We start from the raw sequence: 19,658 nt of genomic DNA on the forward strand, positions 1-19,658 counted from the left end.
AAAAAAAAAAAAAAACTTCTATAATTCATGAACCAAAATAAATAAATAAATAAGTAAAATGATTGGACAGAGACTTCCAAAAAAAAGATAAATGATTGACCGATATGCACATTAAAATTTTTCCAACATCGTTAGTCATCAGAAAAATGCATATTCAAACCTTGTGAAGTATCTCTACATACCCTCTAGAATGGCTGAAATTAAAAAGACTGACAGCACCAAATCTGGGGGAGGAAGTGACGCAAACAGAACTGTCACCCTTTGTTGGTGAGAACGTAAAATGGAAGAACCTTTTTAGGGAAAAGCCTGGCAGTTTCTTATAAAACTAAACGTAAACCAAACTTATAATATAGCAGTTTCACTCCTTGGTACTTAATCAAGAGAAATGAAAACGAATGTCCACTAAATAGACTCACAGAAGAATGCTCATAACAGTCTTAAATATAGTATCAAAAAAACTGGAAACAGCTTGTGTATATATGCAGCTGGTACAGGAAAATGGATTAGGCAAACGGCACTATATTCACACAGTGGACAGCTCTCTAGTGACAAACTACTGATACCTGCAACACCATGCATGACTTTCAGAACCATTGTACTGAGTGAAAGAAAGCCCACAGAAGATAATACATTTTGCATGGCAAATACATGTATGAAGTTCTGAAACAGGCAAATTAATCCATGATAGAACAAAAATCAATTGTTTTCCTGGAGGAGGCGGGGGCAGAAACTGATGGGGAAAGGGCGTGCAGGAACTTTCTAGAGTGCTGGTAATGTTCTATACCTCGATATGGGTTTGGGTTATTTATATACAGTTGTCAAAACTCAACAAGTATACCCTGAAGATTTGTGCCTTTTGTTGAATGTAAACTTTATGTCAAAAGAAAAACCAACTGAAAACAAATTTTGAACCCTAGTTAGTCATATGCATGCTGAAGTACTTAGAAGATACGTTAGGTGTTTATGATTTGAACATGTCAAACATTTAAGATGAATTGATGAAAGGATAGGGATGGATTGATACTGTAAAACGTTAGTGGTGGCATCTAGGTGGTGGATATATTTACTGTCAAACTCCTCCAGTGCTGTCATATGTTTGAAAATGTTCATTATAAAAAATTAAAGAACCCACCAATACCGAAGCTCTTGGTTTTAATTTTTCAAGGTCCTGTTCACATGGTATTTCTCTTGGTGGCTGGAGCAAATAATCTCCCCTTCCAGCAAAGAAACCCTGGGAAGTATAATTCTCTGATAGAATAAAGACCGTTTCATCCCTGAAGAGATAGAAAGCTTAAACCAGTGGTTCTCAACCTGTGGGTCGCGACCCCTTTTTAACAATGAAAATACATTGCGGCATTAGGAAGGTGGAGAACCGCTGGTAAACAGACATAGTTCTGGAGGCTTGTGCTTCTATTAGCGTACTTTTGTTATATAAAGGGAAATGTTTGGACTCCATCTCTGGAGGAATCTTTCTAAATACTACTGTCTGTTCCCTCTTCCCACAACACATTCCTCTGTGTAGGAATCTTCCTGCCATCCTGGACTGGGTGAAAACTCAGAAGCCTGGAGCCATGGGTGTCAACATCATCACGTCCGACTTCGTAGACCTGGTGGACTTTGCCACGACTGTCATCGAGTTGAACGACCTCTTACAGGAGGACAAAGCTCTGGCTAAATGCTGATTTAATTTTTTATTTAACTTAATGGTGAATTTGTTGATCCAGGGTAGAATTCTGAAGGCTTTCCTGTTAGGACGGCCCCTTGGCAGTGATGGTGACGTAAGAGGAGGATGGCTTTTTTTTTTTCCTTCCTCACAGGGCCATTTGAGTAAAATCACAGGGCTTTTTATGGCATTTTTCCCAAAAAAGACTTTTTAAAAACTTAAGTCCAAGGGAAGAAAGCCCATTTCTTGGGAGGCCAGGACCTCCCAATGGCTTCTGGTAGTGAATGGAACATGGAAATGGTCTCCAAGTTCCATTGGGGTGTCCAGTGTCCCCTAAGTTGTCCAGATCCCTATAGTCTTTCAGGGTGTTGTGTTTGAGCCATTGAGAAGGTTAACCCAGAAAGACATTCCTGGTCAGTAGAATCGCTTGGTGCAGGTGTGGACTTCCTGTGGGGTGCCTCTAACACCAACCTGGGGCCTCTGAGCAGGGAAGGAGCCAAGCACTGGTTCTCTCTTATATCTGTGAAGGTCACCATTTTTTCTCTGAGCGAATGAGCTGTTTCAACCACAGCTGTTCTTAGATAGCTTGCGCTGGTAACTGGTCACCTTAATTTTTCAGATACACAGTGCATACTGCCCTTGGTATCGGAAATATGTCTCCCAGTTTTAAAACATTGATTCCTTTCTATTTCTTTCAGCCCTTTCCCATAAGTGAAAGGAACAATGATGGGAGATCTTTTTAGCGTGGGGCCCAACAAGAGATAGACATTCGTGTTTGTTGCATGCCAGATTTCTTTGATTTAATTTTGTAGCTTTTTCCAAAATGGCTGCCAACTAAGTACCTGCATCATTTGGAAAAAGTCCTCTTTGGAGCCCAGTCTTCAAGCCAGATCTTGGAATTGCATTTCACTGTTGTCTGCCTAGGACTCGGGTCTGAGCTGTGGGACCCAAGACTAAGTGGAAGGCAGCTCGTCCAGGCTCCCACGGAGGCAGATGCAGGATGCACGGGAAGGTGCAATGGCATTAAAGGAGGATGCTCCAAGTGGGTTTGGAGCCATCTGTAACTCCTTGAAAACAAGACTACCTCGGGGACATTTAAGATAACTTGTGTGTCATCATGTGAGAAATACCCAGTGTTGGAACATTTCCCATCCTTGTCTCGATTGTTCTTTCTGCAGGTTGTTTTGAGCCTACAAATCACCACTGCATGAGGGCTTTGAAACGCAAGAGGGGATTTTTTTTTTTTTTAAGATAAGAGGTGCTTATCTATAAAGAGCCCTCTTGTGTTTTGATTGATTGACTTATTTATTTATTTATTTATTTATTTATGTGTAGATTAAATATCTCAGTGCTTCTTACCTCGAGAGCACTCACGCGGGAGCTTACTGAACTTTCCCACCCAGGACAGAGGCTGCTATTTACTGTCTTCCTCCCCTCAACAGGACCACGCATCTCTGGGCTCTGAGTGACCTCTGACTCTGCTGTAGATACCCTGGCTCGCCCAGTGCTGCTGGGGACGGTGTATATGTACGGATGTGGTCCAGATCTGAGGAGTCACTACCGAGCCACTCCCTGGGACAGAAGATGAAATGGGTCCTGAAGAACTCTTAGCTCTTAGATAGACCCTCTAGAAGAGTGCTGAAAAGGAAGGAGCTAGAAAGAAGATGGGTCATGAGTGCGTGTGCACACAGGTGCTCCTCAGCACTGTCTGAGCATCCCCAAGGAAGTGCCAGCTTCGGGATCCTTCAGGAGGAAATTCAAACATGGAGCCCAGAATGGATGTCTGCATTTATAAAGATGGTCTGACTCTTCCCAGCAGTTTCCCACTCCTCTCCTTTGATGCTCACAGACGGATTTTGCATGTTGCCTGCAAACAGGGGCATCCTAGGGGAGCTACTAAAAGCACATACACACCCCAACTCTTGGTCTTCCAGCCTTTACTTTCTATAATGTAATTTAAACCCTGACTTTTACCTTCCAGACAAAAAAGACTGTGGGGCTGTAACACAAAAGACTCTGGGAAGATTGGTGGAACTTTCCCTTTTCTTGCATTTGAACCCCTCCCACAACGAGGCTTCTGGGGTAGTACTATGGAACGTTGTAGGGCCGTCTCTGGACAGGAGTAAGGAAGTGGTCCCCTTACTCTCATGACTTTCCTTCAATTCTGGTATTAAACCCTAGTGACAAGCTCTGAAATCTCCTGGCTGCCCTCAGGGCTTTATTTTTGTTATTGTTTCATTTCATTTTTGTTTTTAATTTTCGATCAACTGCTAGGGTCTAGATCATGTCCCCTCTTTTACCACTTTGTGACTTGGCAAAGATATAAGGAGCTGAGAGGCGACCTACCCTGCTCTGTTTCGAGCCTCAGCTTTGTCCAGGTGCTTGGTGCTATAAGGCCAGGTGTGTTGACAAGTAGCAACACAGGATGCCAGTATCACCCAAGGGCTGCTGACTGTTCTGTGAAATGTTTACTTGATTTTTCTCCTTTCGTTGTTAAATATATATTTGCATTTCACTTGGGTTGTAACACTTAAACACACCTCGATGTTTGCATGATAAAAGTCACCAAGCATGACACAGAAGCACAGAAACCATACCAAGGTCTCATGCATGGGGTCCTGCTCTGTGTGGCGAGTACCAGTGCCCACTCCTCCTGCTGCTTTGGGTTGCCAGCCTTGGTTCCATTTTGAAAGTCTGCACTGGCTTTCTGGGAAGTAGGAGGAGGATTATTTACAATTTTCCCTCGATTAACACCCTTGAATTGGCAGAATCTCTCTATCAAGAAAAAGTTGCTTAACATCTTGTGAAGGATGTGTGCCTTCTGCTCCTTGATTCTGAAGCCAGACAAGAGAACTCAGGCATGTGGGACAGAGGAAAAATAGACTTTAGATTGATGATTCATTCTGCAACTGCCAACAATAAAAAGGGTGAACCATCCCCAAGTTTGGGGGGACCTTTCAGGATAAAGCTTTGACACATGCACAGAATTAACTTCAAGATCAGCTAAGAATATATTTGACTGGGCCAAAGAGGATTTTAGTTTAACAGAATTGTGATCATATTTATTCCAAATGTTACAGTTTTCCATAGGCTCCCTGGACCATTTCACATATGGCCACATGTCCATGGCTTTGTAGCAAAGAGGCCCATCCCAGGTTTTAGTTAGTTTAGGGCAGAGCTTACAGCCTTGAACTTTGAACCTAGTAGAGGTACTGCTATGGTTTTGTGAGTGGAAAAAGACATTCTTAGGATTGGACAGAAAGGTCAAGATGGATTTGATATAATTGATGTTATTAAAGATTAAATTTTAAATTAATGGCTGATCTGTAAAGGGTCATGCCAACATTTTATATATATATATTTTGTATTAGACTTGATAGTAATTAAGTTTAGCCATTTTTCTTATGCAGACTCTTGAATTCTTGGGAACAGTTAAGCACAGAACCAACCCAGGATTTTATATCAACTCAAAGCAAAGCACAAGAGCTCAAGGTAATGATAGAGCTGAAGAATCCCAGTTCTTCTTTCAACACTTCCTCTTCAAATAAGGAAAAATTATTTTCTACCCCAAAAGACAATATAATACTCCTTCTGGAATTAAATGTAGTTTTGTAGTGTGTCAGGATTTTCTCTCTGGCTTTCAGAATCTTGTCTTCAGAAAATGCTCCCCAAAGAGCACACATATTCCAATCTAGCTAGAAGGCTGAAATGAAACTCTTTCTTTTTCCTGGAAGCAAAGGGTCTACATGAAATCAGACCATCTTATAGATTGAGCTTCTGCCACATTTAAAGTTTTTGTAATGTCCTTTATTGTCTGACTGCAGATTTTTTCTGTTAAATTCTGGGAAACACAGTGGGCTGCTGAAGGGGCTCGGTGGAGCAGTTCCCTCTTATAGCTGAGCAAGTGACCCTGTGCTCCATTGTGCTGTCTCTCCTCTATCTGCCACTTCAGTGCTGAGTGTTTTACAAGTCTTGGCTGATTAGCTCCCCCAAATATAAGGTTCTAGTGTGTAGATTAAATGTCTTATAGTCAGGGGAGGCAGGGTTGTGGCATTCTTCCTCTTCATCCTTGAATGAAGGATGCTACTTGGGTTTATTTCCCCAAAGTGTGGTGTAGGGTAATGGAACTTGTCCAGGAATGGTGCCTTTGGTGATCTGTAAAATGAAACATGTAACGTTCAAAGAAATCTTCCAAGATGTATGTGGGCTCCTGAGAGGTAGACTTTCCCAGGACATACCAAACAATCTTGCTATGCCAAGAGTAAAACAAATAGAAATTGATAGCATCAGACAGCCAGACTGACAGGAAGTTTGTTTCGTATGGGATAGAACCTGGTTGTCCCTCTAAGTCACACCAACTCTCCAATACATCTTGGCCTTCTGCCCCAGGCTGCTCCCTGGTATTAACCCCTGTAGCTTTGTCAAGCACACATTGCTTTGCGACACATGGGAGTGAACTGATTGGGTAGTAAGTGTTTAGCTTGAAAATTTACCCTTAATTCCAAATGATACTGAGTAGTTCTTCTCTGCTCCCAGGAGACCACTATCTCCTTAGTGACTGTATTCCCCAACTTCCTAGAATACAGCCTATTCCACTCTAGTGCTAATGGCACTATATCTCTGAACTGGTCCTAACCCAGAAAAATACAATAGAAAATGCTATTGATATTCTTAAAATAGCATCATTTAGACACTATAAAAATATTCTAAGATAAGTGGATATAGTGTTCTAGTGAGTGGATATAGTGTTCTAGTATCTTCTCCAACAAAACTTGTTCTTAGGACTGTCAAACACATTTCTAAGCCAAATAGTTTAGATAAAATATTTCCCTTCTCTTTTCTGGGAATTCGATCTCATGGTCTATGGAGGCAAATGCCATCAATAGTCTGGAGCCATTTTCTGTCATTCCTTCTGATCTTCTTCATAGAATACCACTTTCTCCTCCAGTCTCCTGACTCTTCTCCATATTGGCTGATTACTATTAATCACAGGATGCTAGCAAAATTACAGGGGAAGGCACACGCATTCGGTGATGTCCAGCACACTCTTCTTACAGTGGTGATTGGTTGTTACTCTTGTCAAATGCATCATTCTGTCCTCCCTCCACCCCAGTCTTTAGAACTACACCTAATTGGAGCCCAGAACTTGGGACCAGTACTTAATTCAAATAGCAGAGGCTTGCTCACAAGCTCTAAGTCCAACAAGAAGCACAGCACTTGAAAAGTCAAATAGGCCTTTGGTAGCTTTGTACATTTGCAATTTTACATTTGTTATTAGCTTATAGTGCTAATAACACTTCAGTCATGGATCTATAATATCAATAGATAAACCTTAGAACATATTTGAGAAATAGTGGTACTTGCTGCTATTATACTTACTAATTTATACCCTGATATTAATAAATAGTAAATACAGATTGCATACATTATTTATATTGTGTATATGCCAACTGTAATACTTAACCTCACTGATCAGCAATTAGAAAATACAGGAATTGTCATAGTGAAAATAAGTCTCGTTCAATTCAAATGCTACGTGAATCTGATAAATGCTGTCATAGGTATTACATTTTATCCTCTATTGCTTGCTTTACACCACAGTGCATGTTTTTTGCTAAGATAATAATAATAATAAGCTATACCAGTTTTAAGGTTAGGGTTAAAATGTTTGCATATATGCTGCTTGATACTGTGAAATGTATTTTGTGGCTTAAATTATCACGTCCCTACACATTTCACTTGGTTTTTTTCTCCTTCAGAAGTAATTGCAGTTATCTCTGCTATATCTTCTTTCTTATACCTTTGATAAAACTGCTCACTTCAACCTAGAACATTGTAAGGCCAGAATACCTCATTTTATCAGTGAAAACATTTTCATAAATATGATGACATGGTGTGATTTCTTGTATTTTATTTGCACATAAATAGACTTAAACCTAATAATAAATCTAAAACTTCAGCAAGCACTTTTACATTGTCTGGATGAACATTTTGTTTTTGGCCCACTTCTAATTTTGTGTTCAAGAGCTACAGACTCAGTGTCAATAAAATACCTTGTTACACAATATTGGGTGAAAACCTTCTCAGGCATGTCTAGAACACACTGAGATTAGCAAAACGTGCCTGCAATCCACAAGATAAACCGTGCATGAAACGTGTACATAGCCTTGTCACACATGCTTTTCCAAGCCGCATCCTTAGCACTTCAGTTATTGCCACTAAGGTTAGAGTAGGCCTTACAGACATCCATACCGACTTCCATGTTCTCCTCGCCTGACCACCATCTCTGCCCACATTCATCTGAGTGATTGCTGAATGCCCATGAATAGAGCGATACGGAGATTGTGTATTTGTGTGTGTGCAAAGAATAAATGAGGGTGGACCTGTCATTTCTGTGGCAATGCAGATTCCAATATTTTCCAGTTCTTTTTAGTAGAATATCTAAGACCACTTGATTTCAGTGAATTCTTGTCTTCTCTACCCTCTATGAAAATAATGGGTTGAGGTGAAAGTCCTTTGCATGAATTTAGCAAAGTCAAATTAATTCAAAGTAATTATTCATTTCCTATCATCAAATATTGGAACAGGTAATTAAGAATAATTACATGTCTGTTTATATTGCCCTATAAATTAAAAAACATAGTCATAGGCAGAATTTTCTGCTTGTATTTATAGTTTTTATTTAGTAAACCTACCATACTATCCTCTGACTGGTTTTAATAAGTACCACTTGCAGTCGTTCCTGTTTGGTCATTTAATTATAAATCATATGATGTAGAGAGGGCTAAGTCCAACCAGGCCTTGCTTATGTTTGGACTTAGCACGCATGGTGCAATTGCAAAGGTACTGCTAACCTGCCTCAATTTCTGAACATATACTTGAGCTGAGCTATTGCCTCTATAACAATGGAGCTCCTACATTATATATGAACTCTTTAATATCTAATCACAGATCAATTTATCATATTGCAAGTAGGTCATAACCTATCTAGTACAGAAGCTAAGAATAGGCATTTCAGAAATGCATAGACCTGGATTTTTGTCCCAACTTCATTGCAACCAGACTGTGTGTCCTCAGATAAATTAACATCTCTACATATATATAAAATACAGGGCTAATAATACCTAATATGAAGGGTTATTCAGAAGACCAAATAAAAAGTGTATGGAAACCATCCTAGCACAGAGCATGGTGCATAGTAAATACTCCATAGGCTTTGCACCAGGAGATGGTACTTTGCACCCACCTCCTCCAAATGGCACCCAGCACAATCCCTTCAACAGATTGAATGCAAACCTTCGTGTTGACTGGTAAATGACTTAGGTGGAAATAATTAATGAAAGATAAAGCAGATAAATTTGGACACTGATAAAGATTGTCAAAGCTCTTTGCATGGAAAATTCATGGGGGCTCTGTAGTCCAACATCAAGGCAGCTCGGTGCTTAGATGGGGTGGTTCATTCTGTGTGTGTTTGGGGGTGTGAGTGAGAGGGATTCATAGTCAGGGGTAAAGAGAAGAACAGAGTGTAAGGAAGGCTCTAGCCTTCGGGTTTAGCTATTGGTAGCTCCCACCTCTGGAAGGTTCCTAATCTGGAGGTGCTCATATTAGTATGTACTTCTGGACCCAGTCCCTGGAGAGTATATTTCTTTGTATCTTAAGGTATATCTCAGTAAGTGTGGCTACAAGTATGTATTTTGATGTGTACCCAGTTGGAGAATTAATGGACCAAAAATGTCTTGTTCAAAGAGTAGAATTCATGCCACAGCTGGTATCCAAGATAATGTGTGGTTGAAGATGGCCACATCCTTAAATAGCATTAATATCATTAATTAATCAATTCTGATTAGTAAAGAAGAAAGTCTCAGTTTAGTGATGAAACCTCTCTATCCCTCACTTATCAACCAAAATCCAAAATCCAAGGCAGTTGTTTCTAGCTAACATTTAATTTCATTTGTGTTATATTTATTTTGTGGGTACCTTTTCTTTACAGCAAGTTGTCCTAGGTTTTCAATAGTGACATACAATTCCCTTTCAAAACAAATTTATCTAAAGTCTTTTTAAAGAGTCTACTATAGAGAAGCTGTGGAAATGACCTAAGTATACGATACTTTTCAGGCTGAAAAAATGCAATTGATTCCACCTCAATTATGGGGCCTAAAAGTGGGTTTGGTACTCCTAACAGTCCTTGTTAGCTACCTAAATATATATAAACTACTACTGGAGATTGAAAATCATTTTTTTCCATAAGAAATCTTTCTTCATGTCTCCTGTAGAAATCCAAGCTGAACAATCTCTCTCCATGCTGTCTGGCAGTTTAAACTAGGCAAAGCAGAGTCTTAGAGTGAGTCACTCTCATATACGGCTGAACTTGGTAAATATTGAATTCATTCAGAGAGCAAATGCCATTTCTTGAGCTTTGAAAGAGATGTCCTTTTCTGTGAATCCCTGAGGTTAAGACGGCCTGAATGTCCTGGATTTTTGTTATGGTTTTCTTCCAAAGAAATTCTTCCTGATCAGCAGTATGTGTCTGTTTATCCCTCTGCATATCTGCTCACTAGGACCAAAGGAGTGTTGTTATAATATTCTCAAGACTTGAACCCTTTCATTCTCAGAGTGGAAGTTGCAAGGGAGGGACAATGGTCAAACCCATGTGCCTGAAACCTCACCCAGGAGGTTGGGTGGCCTGTACAAGCGCCAGCAGGACAAAAGCACTAGTCAGAACAGGGTATTTTCACAGCTGGGCAGTGTTTTTGGACAGGATGGGTGGGGAAGAGGGACACAGTAGTATCATCCTCTGTCCAGTGGCATCTTGCTAAAGGAAGCCGTAGGCAGGCAGATGGCTTTAATCTACAGGGGCCAAACACCTAAAGAGTAAAATCTATCTTATAAAGGCCCCAAGAAGCAAAGTTCTTACTGCAAAAGGAGGCCACTGAAAGAAGTTCTTTGTTTAACCTAAGAACTTGGCTGCTTTTGGCTTGGGCACTTTCCTGCCTTAATCTTCACTGGGCGTTTGCTCAGTCCAGGCCCATGGGGTCTCATTTTTGGGCCTCCATGAATTGTAAGGGGATCCAGAAGAAGACAGTGGCTGCCTTTTGCAAAAGCTTCTCCCACCAACAACCCGTAATGCGCTCTCAATCACTGATAGATGTATCTATTCAAAGAACTGCCAGATGAGTCTCACCATACAAGAATTCAATAGAAGAAAACTCCATTATTAAATGGGAGATTTGGTAATGTGATCTCCAAATTCCCTTCCAAGTTTGCTAAAATATAAGGGTGTAAAATTCTCCTCCCATGTATAACTTATTCTCAGAGCCTCTTATCCACTTCCCAGATCCAATTACAAGGTAACCACTTTTCTGGGTAACCAGTAGTAATCAGACTGTACTTTCTGCCCCCTACAGTCCTGCTATCTGATTTTGTCACCCTGCTCTCTGGATTTGAGCAGGACTAGGAGCCTGTCCTGCTGTGTAATGATTGGCTAGACCAGGCAGCTGAGACCAGCACAGACTCCCTCCTTCACATCTGTCAACATACCTGATTGCGGGCAAGTTGCTGCCAGTGACCACTCTCTGGGGGGCCAGAGAGTAGGGAAAGAAACGGAGAGGAATACCTCACTTTCAGGCTATATTGATGCTTCTTCCCAGCATCCCAAACTCTTCAGCAGGTGCTGGGACAGCCGTGAACTCTTACAACTGAGTCAGGAAGGAAGCCGAGAGGAGAGCTGGGACTGAAAAGCAGTCGAGGTAAGTGATCTGTCTGATCATGGCTCCTTCTCTCCAGATTACAAAACAAGAAATCTGCATAGCCTTATGCATAACCAGAGTGTCTCTCATGATGGTCTGCTGAAGGCGAGGGTAGGTGTGAGTGTGTGTCGGGAGAATTCAATCATTGGCCATCTTCTGCAAAGCGAGCCGTGCTTCCTTTCCATCTTCTCTTGTTGTTCCTGTACATATTTCAAAAATTTGGGAGGCTTTTGAAAAAAATCTTCCATTATCACAAGTTACATTGGTGATTTATTGAAATGTTTCCATTAGCGATGGCTCCACAAACATGATTTTGTTCCAGAATTTCACTTGTATGAATTTTTTTCCACTTTCAAGATACACCAGGGTGTGCATATAATTCTGAGGAACACGCTGTTCATTCAGAGGGCGGTCAGCCTATCATGTACGGAGTTAAGTGCATTTTTCTACTTTGGAAGCCAGAGAGTTAAAAGTCCTGAAATTACTGGAGCAGAATCAAGCCTATTTACCTAAGCTTATCACACTGGGCAGCCAGGTCAATCATTTACTGAGGCAAGGCTGTTTCCTACCCTGCACAGAAGACCACCACAGGCTTTTCCTCACTGAAACTTTATGGAATAGAACACGGGAAATAGAGAAGGAACCTTTGTCTGAAGCTATAGCCTATATTTTCTTCTACCAGAGTAAGTTTTTAAATGATTTTTTATCCTACCAGAGTAGTAAATGCCACAGGTCCCTCTAAGCTCAGTAAAAAAGAAATAGGAGTAAGATTCATACACAGAGCTGATACCTGAGCTGACCTCAAGAACAAGAGCTGCGGCTTCGAGACAGCTTTCCCTGTCGCTGGAGGTCTGCAGGGAAAGACGCAGACTGGCTATAGAACAAGTGGTTAAATGGTTCTTGAGGGAAAGTGAGGTTACAAAGTAATCACAAAAAAGTCCTTTGAATTTTTCCCTTTCAAGTCTATTTATTCTGGAAATATGTTATTTTTAATGAACATAATCCATGTTTTAGGCCCAGAACTCCTCTAATTTCAGCACTATTGTCATATTATTACCACATACACTTGTCAGGACTGTGCAATAACTTCTGGCTCTCAATTATTGATTAGAAACCTGGTGATAAGGAGACCCTATTTTTCTGAACTCCCTTTAGCAAAGGGATTGGGCCCTATATTGGACCAGGTAATGTTGGACTCTATTTTTGTCAACCATTTATAGAACTGACATGACTGTCCTCAGGTAAGGTTTGTGGCCTGAGTGTTTAGCAGCTGAGGTGGTTAACTAGATGTGAGAGTAGAGGCCATGGTAGATACAAACCTATGTGTGATTTGGGGTAAGTCTGTGACTACTTAACAAGAATTATGGAAAATTGAGAATTTTCTGTGACACTATTAAGTCCTATAAAATGGTAACTGTGAGTCTGGTGGGCATCCAAAGCCGGTTTGTAGATACTAATGATGGAGATGGTTTTGAAGAAGGCAAAGGGTCTCAGGGTGCTCAAATGTGTTGACCACACTCACCCACAACACTGTAGCCTGCATTAGGGACAGATGCACAGATCCCACCTGTCCTTGTGGGAAGCATCTGTCTCAAGGCCTAAGCACACTGGAAGTCCCTGAGGGTAGACCCAGATTTTCTTTCCATTTCATGTATACTGGGGAGTAGGTAAAGGGAGATTATCCTTGAGATTGACTGCAGTAGAATAGCCATTGTTACTGCTTTTACATGTTAGGAGGCTAGAAAACAGAAGTCAATTAATTGGCCCCAAGAGTCTGAGGCAGGATTCTACTCAGCTCTGCCTTGTTGCCATCCCAGTGCTTTTCCCATGAGGTCATGGAGTTGAGCACAGGGAGAAGCAAAATTGGGAGGTCACCTAGGTAAGCAAGGCTGACTCCACAGTTAGAGGTTCTCCACCGACCCTTGAATATGCCAGGCCTGAGGCCAGGTGGATCCCACAATAAGCAAAAGGTCAGCATTAGATTGGACTAGACCTTCTTGGAGGGGAGGTAAAACGGAAACACAGGCAGGGAGCAAAAGGGATTTTTCTAGGGGGGCCAGTCACTGGAGTCATCTTGCTCCTACATATTTCCTAAGTAAACCAGATCTCTGCACCTTTCTACTCCATAGACACAAATAGCCTCAACTAGCATCTTACACCTTAACTAATTCCAGAGAAAGAAATGACCCTATCCCAGTCCTTCCCCAGGAACTCCAGAATTTAATTACTATTTCCTCTCACCTCAGCTAATATCCACTCATCTAAATCCAAGCAAGAAGAACCATCAATAGGCATCATACCAAGGCTCCAGCCATGTGCAACCCAAAGAGACCGTGTTGGCCGGGGGGCCACATGGCTTGCTGGTAAATGAGTAATGTGCAGGAAGGAGCCTTCCTTTTCACCCCTGCCCCTGGTTTCACTTTTGTTCAGAAATGCCCTAAAAATTCCACTAGCTATCTAAAATAAATTCCAAAGTAGCCTCCATCCCTGAGCACTTACGTGATGAAGATAAATAAATTCCATCATGAAATGTGGCTGGCTAAACACGTTTGAACAAAGGACTTTCCTGGCCCGCCTCGCACATACCTCCAGAGTACGATAGCAAAGGCATGACAAACAGGGATTGCATCACCCACCACGTCCACGCCTTCCTAGATAACTGGCCCCACGTGAGCTGCATCACACACTATCATTTCTATTAACTGAAACACCCGGAGAAAGAAAGAAATTGATTCTAAAACACATAGCAATGTTTTACCTTCATCAAGTGCTTATTATGAGCAAGAAATGAACTATTGCCTTATTATCTACACTTTTTAAAAAATTTAATTTTCATAACAAATGCAAATCGCCCATGGCACAGATCTACTAAGATGAGGTGAATTTGAGTTGAGGCGTGTCTATCTCTAAAGCCCGGGTCTTTAGCATTCTGTTCTGGGACGCCTACTCAACGGGGGCTACACTGTTCACGTTTCAAGTGCCCAAATGTAAAGAGTCCTTTGCAAATTATTTAGAATATTTGTCTAGCCCCCCTCTCTGCCCTCACAAAGTGTTCTCAACCCTGTACTGGCATAAAACTCCACATCACTGTGGCTTTTCTCTCCTCTTGGAAAGCAACCACAGAACACACATACACGCACATGTGTGCATACACTCACACACGTACACACAATAACAATGACCTACAGCTCATTGTTTTGATTCCTTTCTGAAGGCGTGAAAGCTTCAGAATTGTTCTTATTTCCTGGTTTACAGACAATTCTTTGGTTGTGGGGGGAGGGCTTGATTGATTTTAATGCAATTTACATTACAGAAACAAGTATTTTATTTATCACATCAATATTTTTTAAAAATTTATTTCTGCAGTGAAATTTTAGTCTTTGAGAAAGCTAAATGTTTCAAAACCGTCCAGCATGTCAATAGTTTTATTTCGTCTTCATCACATCCTTGTAAGATAAGTACCATTTGGGGGTGATAGCCTTTCTGACGAGGAACCTGAGACTCCGGACAGATGAGTGCCCTTCTCAGTCTCACTCAGCCAACAAGTCCCATAGGTCTTGGGATTCCAAATTCTTTGTTCTTTTTTTTTTTTTCCTGATGCACAAGCATTTCTCTGGATTCCTAAGGCCTATAAATGGTAGGAATGAGGCCCACAGCTATTTGCAAAATTAAAAATGTCAAATGACTCCACCACCCCCTCTTGGGCTGTAGGGATCCACTCAAACATCAATTGCTTTGCTTTTGGCTAGCATTCTACCTGGTCAGGGTGATAATCCTGTTACTCCAATTAAGTTGTCATAGAATAATAAAAATAAAGATGCTGTTACTTAATAAAGTCTGTCTTAAAGGCAAAAATCTTTCAAGTCCATGTACCGTGAGCAAAACAAAATATCAAAGAGTTCTTGCTAAGAGAAAGGTAAGAAATCACCATCTTCCAATCTTTCGTGTGCCTGCAGAACCGTATATATATGTAAGGGCTACAGCTCCCACGGTGTTTCTTGATAAACACAAACCCTCTTGTGGTTATTCCTATAACTAGACGAATGCCCCTTGGGTCAGCCACCAAATGGTAGGGAACGTAAGCTAGTCCTTTTACAAACTGAGGATCTATTATAAGTATAGATTCAATGTCTATAGAAACCAGCTATAATTAACAAAAGGGAATCTTGTGCCCCATGAATTCTCTTTCAGTCCTAAGATGTTTGGAGGGGTCAGGGAGCCCCACATCAGTGCTGCGTCTGGAGGAGATTGAGTATTTTCCTATACCTAAAGCTTCCCTGGGAATTGCCTCTGGCTGGCTGCCTGAGTTTCCATCTCATGTGACAGTTTTGTGGACCACATCCTTGCTTTAGTGATAATGTGCACCCCCATTCTACCTTTGTCCTCCTTTCTGTGATCTCAGAGGTTCTGTCTAAGGCTCTTGGTGCAGAAGAATTCATTGTTTGAAGCAATGAGAAAACAGAAAGAATGAAACTTCTGCCCCTGCCCCATGGCAGCTTGAAAATTGTCCTATTCTCTGCAATTCCAAGGTCATGTTGCCCATGGGAGCAGTCAAGGAACTGAAAGTCACAAAAAGCTGGCAAATCATCATGCCTTGGACGGGTTCCCAGAAAGTAAAATGAAAATGAAATTTTTTCACATAAGACCTCTGTATTTTGAGGACAAGTTTCAAACAGTTTGAATTTGCAGTTTCACTGTGCACTGAGGTGACCCCCACAAAGTCCACTATGTTTTCTAAAGCCAAAACAGTATCAAAAATACTTCCCACAGAGAATTCTAAGTAGGCAGAATTCTTTTTTGTCATCGCTGGGCTGATGTTTTCAAGGGATTCATGTCTTAAGATAAGCCTCATATAGTGCATTTGGCTGAGGCACATGTGTATTGCTGTGGAATGATGGCTTTCATCCATGGGGCCTCCTTTGTGGTGATCTTATTAGGTCTCGCAAGGTAAACAGCTTACAGCTTGTGGTTAGTACACGAGCAGTCTGCAAGGGAAGAAAAAACCCAGAGGCCCACCAGAAGACATTGCAGTGACTGAGCAGATGACAGACGTCCCCATCACCCCAGGGCAGCCAGTACCTTACACCTCCAATTCAAGGGAGATGTTCTCTTGATTTCAAATATAAGTTTTCCATGAAATTTAGCCCTACTTCTTAGATAGGAATCCTGAAGATAGGCAAGAGCCAATGGCAAGACTTCCTAGAACATGACTGTTCTCTACCCAAATTCATCTTGTTTTTCTTCTCTTTGCAAAATGAATATTCTCCATGTTCATAAAAGGTATTGTTATAGAATATAGTTGTATCGGTAACTCGATAGTCAACAAATTAAACACAAAATAGTCCAACAGAGGTATCCTAGTCCTGACTTACTTTTGTCTTTGCTGGTGAACTTGTGACGATTTCTAGACTTCTTGCTGGTGGTTCAGCTTCAATTCCTCACTCATCTGCATGTTTACCCTGAATGACCACAAGCATTTACTGATGGGCTAACCTCAGTTCAGCAACAGTCGTATACTCCTTCCCTGAAGTGTGTTGGACACTTTTTTAAAAACAGGATTACATAATTTTGTCACTCATCAGAGATAAGGTTTTAAACTTACCAAGTGGGCCAAACCACAGCCTCCTTAGAGTCTTGCGTGTGTGTGTATGTACTTTTCATCCTTAGACAGTATCCTGAAAATTATGTGTATTCACTAAATATTTGTTGGTGACAACAAATTGGTAGGTGAACTGAGAATTTAGTGGAGAAAGTGATTTTAAATGAGAAGAGTTTGGAATTGCTGAAGTGTTAACTCCCGGCATGCGCTGAGGGCCTACTTGCTCTCCACCATCCCCCGACAGAGCGGCACAGTGGAGGGCAGATTTGGATTCTGTTTTGTTCTCCTGCTCCCAGGTGCCTATCAAACATCTGTGCAAGTCACATCAGCTCTGTGGGCCTCGATTTTTACATTTTCAAAATGGAGTCAGGAGGTTGGGAGTGTATCATATTTAATATCACCTTTAGCTTTAATATTCTGTCTTCTGTGAGAAACGATGAGATCAAAGAGTTCTTTAAGGAAAATATAGAAATGGTTTTGATCTTTCTGGGGTAGCTGTCCCTATCTCTTTTGTAAACTAGGAGGAATGAAAAACTGCTCAAGAGATGTGATATTGAGGATAGAATAAATTGGAGGGGCTGGAGATCTTTGCTGCACAAAGAATCCCCTTAGCTGGGAGAACACAGGGAACCACATAGGAGTTTTCTTGTCCATCTGCAGCCCTGGCACCAGCACTCAGCTTTGCCTCACCTGTGTGTTACTAATACAAGCTCCAGGAAGCAGGCACTCAGGACAATTACTGTCTTTACAAACAGAATCCCTTAAAGGTGAGGTGCCATGCCCAAGGTTACAGAAACATGATAGTGAGTCAGAAGGAACTGTGTGTGTTTGGAGGAAGGGGAGCAGATGACTCTAAGCAAACAGTGGAAGAGTGAGGGACAGATCCACACTTCCTCGGCAGTACACAAAACATGAGCTCCCCCAGCGGCCCTGCCAGGGCGCCTCACTCAGGTTGTTGCTAACTGGGTGTCTGTGCTCATGTCCCTTCTTGTAAGCTTCATGAAAGGCTATTTGTAACAAAGAGAATACACATCAAGGACCTGAGCCTGCATCAAAGCTCTTCCCCCAGGGCTCTGGACTGAAAGGGCAGTTTTCTTTGGAGAGGGGCCCATTTCCCTCTTAAAGTCTGGATAAATGAAAGATGGCCATCAGGATGACTGGCACAATTACGTGTTCCATTTCAAGCATGGATTTTTTTTATTATTATTAACTGTGGGGAGATTTCATTTCTCTCTGCTCTACTTTTCTATGTGAAAGGGAATAATAATGCTTGCTCCCTGTGACAGTACATGAGAGAAGACAGCCCTGGGCAGTACTGTTCAAAAGAACCTACTAATTGCAGCAAACACCAAGGTGTGGCTAGACATTTCAGTAAAGGGAGTGTGAGAGCATCATGGCCCATAGTCCATGACTTTACCTGCCCAGACCCATGCCCAGGTTGCTCTAAAGCCCTGAGGAACCACACTCACAAGTGATGGCAAAGAACCTCTGGTCCAGTAAGAAAAGCACTGAAATGCTGTTCTGGGGAAAAGAGTAATGCCATGAAGGGAGTAATGCCATGAATTGAGTAAGAATTGTCTGGTTTCCTAGCAGAGTCTTTGAGTGACTTTCTATTGTATAGAAAAAAAATCTTACTGGACACTCCCACTTCTCAGTTTTCACTTTGGTTTTAATCGCTACTTGATTTCTTCTTAGGTAGTCTCTTGGGCAGAGGGATTAGGTAACAGGTAACAGTAAATAATGTTCAGTGTCCACACCACATTGGTTACACACACTTTATTTATTTATTTATTTATTTAGAGACAAAGTCTCAAATTATTGCCCTGGGTAGTTTGCTGTGGCCTCACAGCTCATAGCAACCTCAAACTCCTGGGTTTGAATGATCTTCTTGTCTCTGAGAAGCTGGGACTATAAGTGCCCCTCACAGTGCTCAACTAATTTTTCCTATTTTTAGTAGACATAAGGTCTTGCTCTTGCTCAGGCTGGTCTTGAACTCTTGAGCTCAAGCAATCTATACATTCACTTTTTAGAATCCATAAAACAAATGTTCACCAAAAGGTATCTTTGAGTTGGGCACCATATACATTCAATTAAGGTGAGATTGAAAAAAGATAATCTCATGATTCAATCATGTATTTTCTCTTAATGAGGCCAGAGCCTCAGAGCAGGCTGTAATGATCCTAAAAATCATTATCAATGTCAAACTAAGCTCAAACACATATCTCAATGCCTTAGTGAATTACCATCAACTTAAAAAAAAATCAACAACAGTTACAACAACAAAAAAAAACAGGCAAGAAAACTGAAACAAGGGACAATCTCGCACATTCTCTGATGATAATGACCAAGTACCAGCTGGCCCCTTTGTGAGCTCTACAGTCAGTGTGCACACCACAGCTTCTTGAATTAAACTGAATTCCTGTTATTGGATTGGATTCTGTAGCCCTGCCAGCTTTCTAGAAAGAAAAGAAAAGGTTTCAGAGCATGCAGTAAAATGGAACTCTGCTTTCTTGCTTTCCAGAAGACATTTGGACTTGGCGCCTGTAACTCAGTTGTTAGGGTGCTGGCCACATACACCGAGGCTGGAGGATTCAAACCTGGCACAGGCCTGCTAAACAATGACAACTACAACAGCAACAGTCAGGTGTTG

General features: G+C 41.3%; 2 protein-coding genes across 8 annotated transcripts in view; both read left to right on the forward strand.

The window, feature by feature from the left end:
* PLCXD2 (phosphatidylinositol specific phospholipase C X domain containing 2) overlaps nt 1-1,682 on the forward strand; it is a 48,566-nt gene extending 46,884 nt beyond the window's left edge. Inside the window, exon 4 of the mRNA XM_003797686.2 lies at nt 1,523-1,682. Coding sequence (XP_003797734.1) covers nt 1,523-1,682 — 160 coding nt within the window. The remainder of the gene's footprint in view (nt 1-1,522) is intronic.
* A 9,535-nt stretch (nt 1,683-11,217) lies between these two features.
* PHLDB2 (pleckstrin homology like domain family B member 2) overlaps nt 11,218-19,658 on the forward strand; it is a 219,377-nt gene continuing 210,936 nt past the window's right edge. For all 7 annotated transcript variants that reach the window (XM_012810047.2, XM_023517840.1, XM_023517841.1 and 4 more), the window contains exon 1: nt 11,218-11,409. The gene's annotated coding sequence lies outside the window, so the exon portion shown is untranslated. The remainder of the gene's footprint in view (nt 11,410-19,658) is intronic.

The sequence above is a fragment of the Otolemur garnettii genome, unplaced genomic scaffold (genome assembly GCF_000181295.1).
Source record: "Otolemur garnettii isolate 467f Iridium unplaced genomic scaffold, OtoGar3 scaffold00122, whole genome shotgun sequence".
Lineage (NCBI taxonomy): Eukaryota > Metazoa > Chordata > Mammalia > Primates > Galagidae > Otolemur > Otolemur garnettii.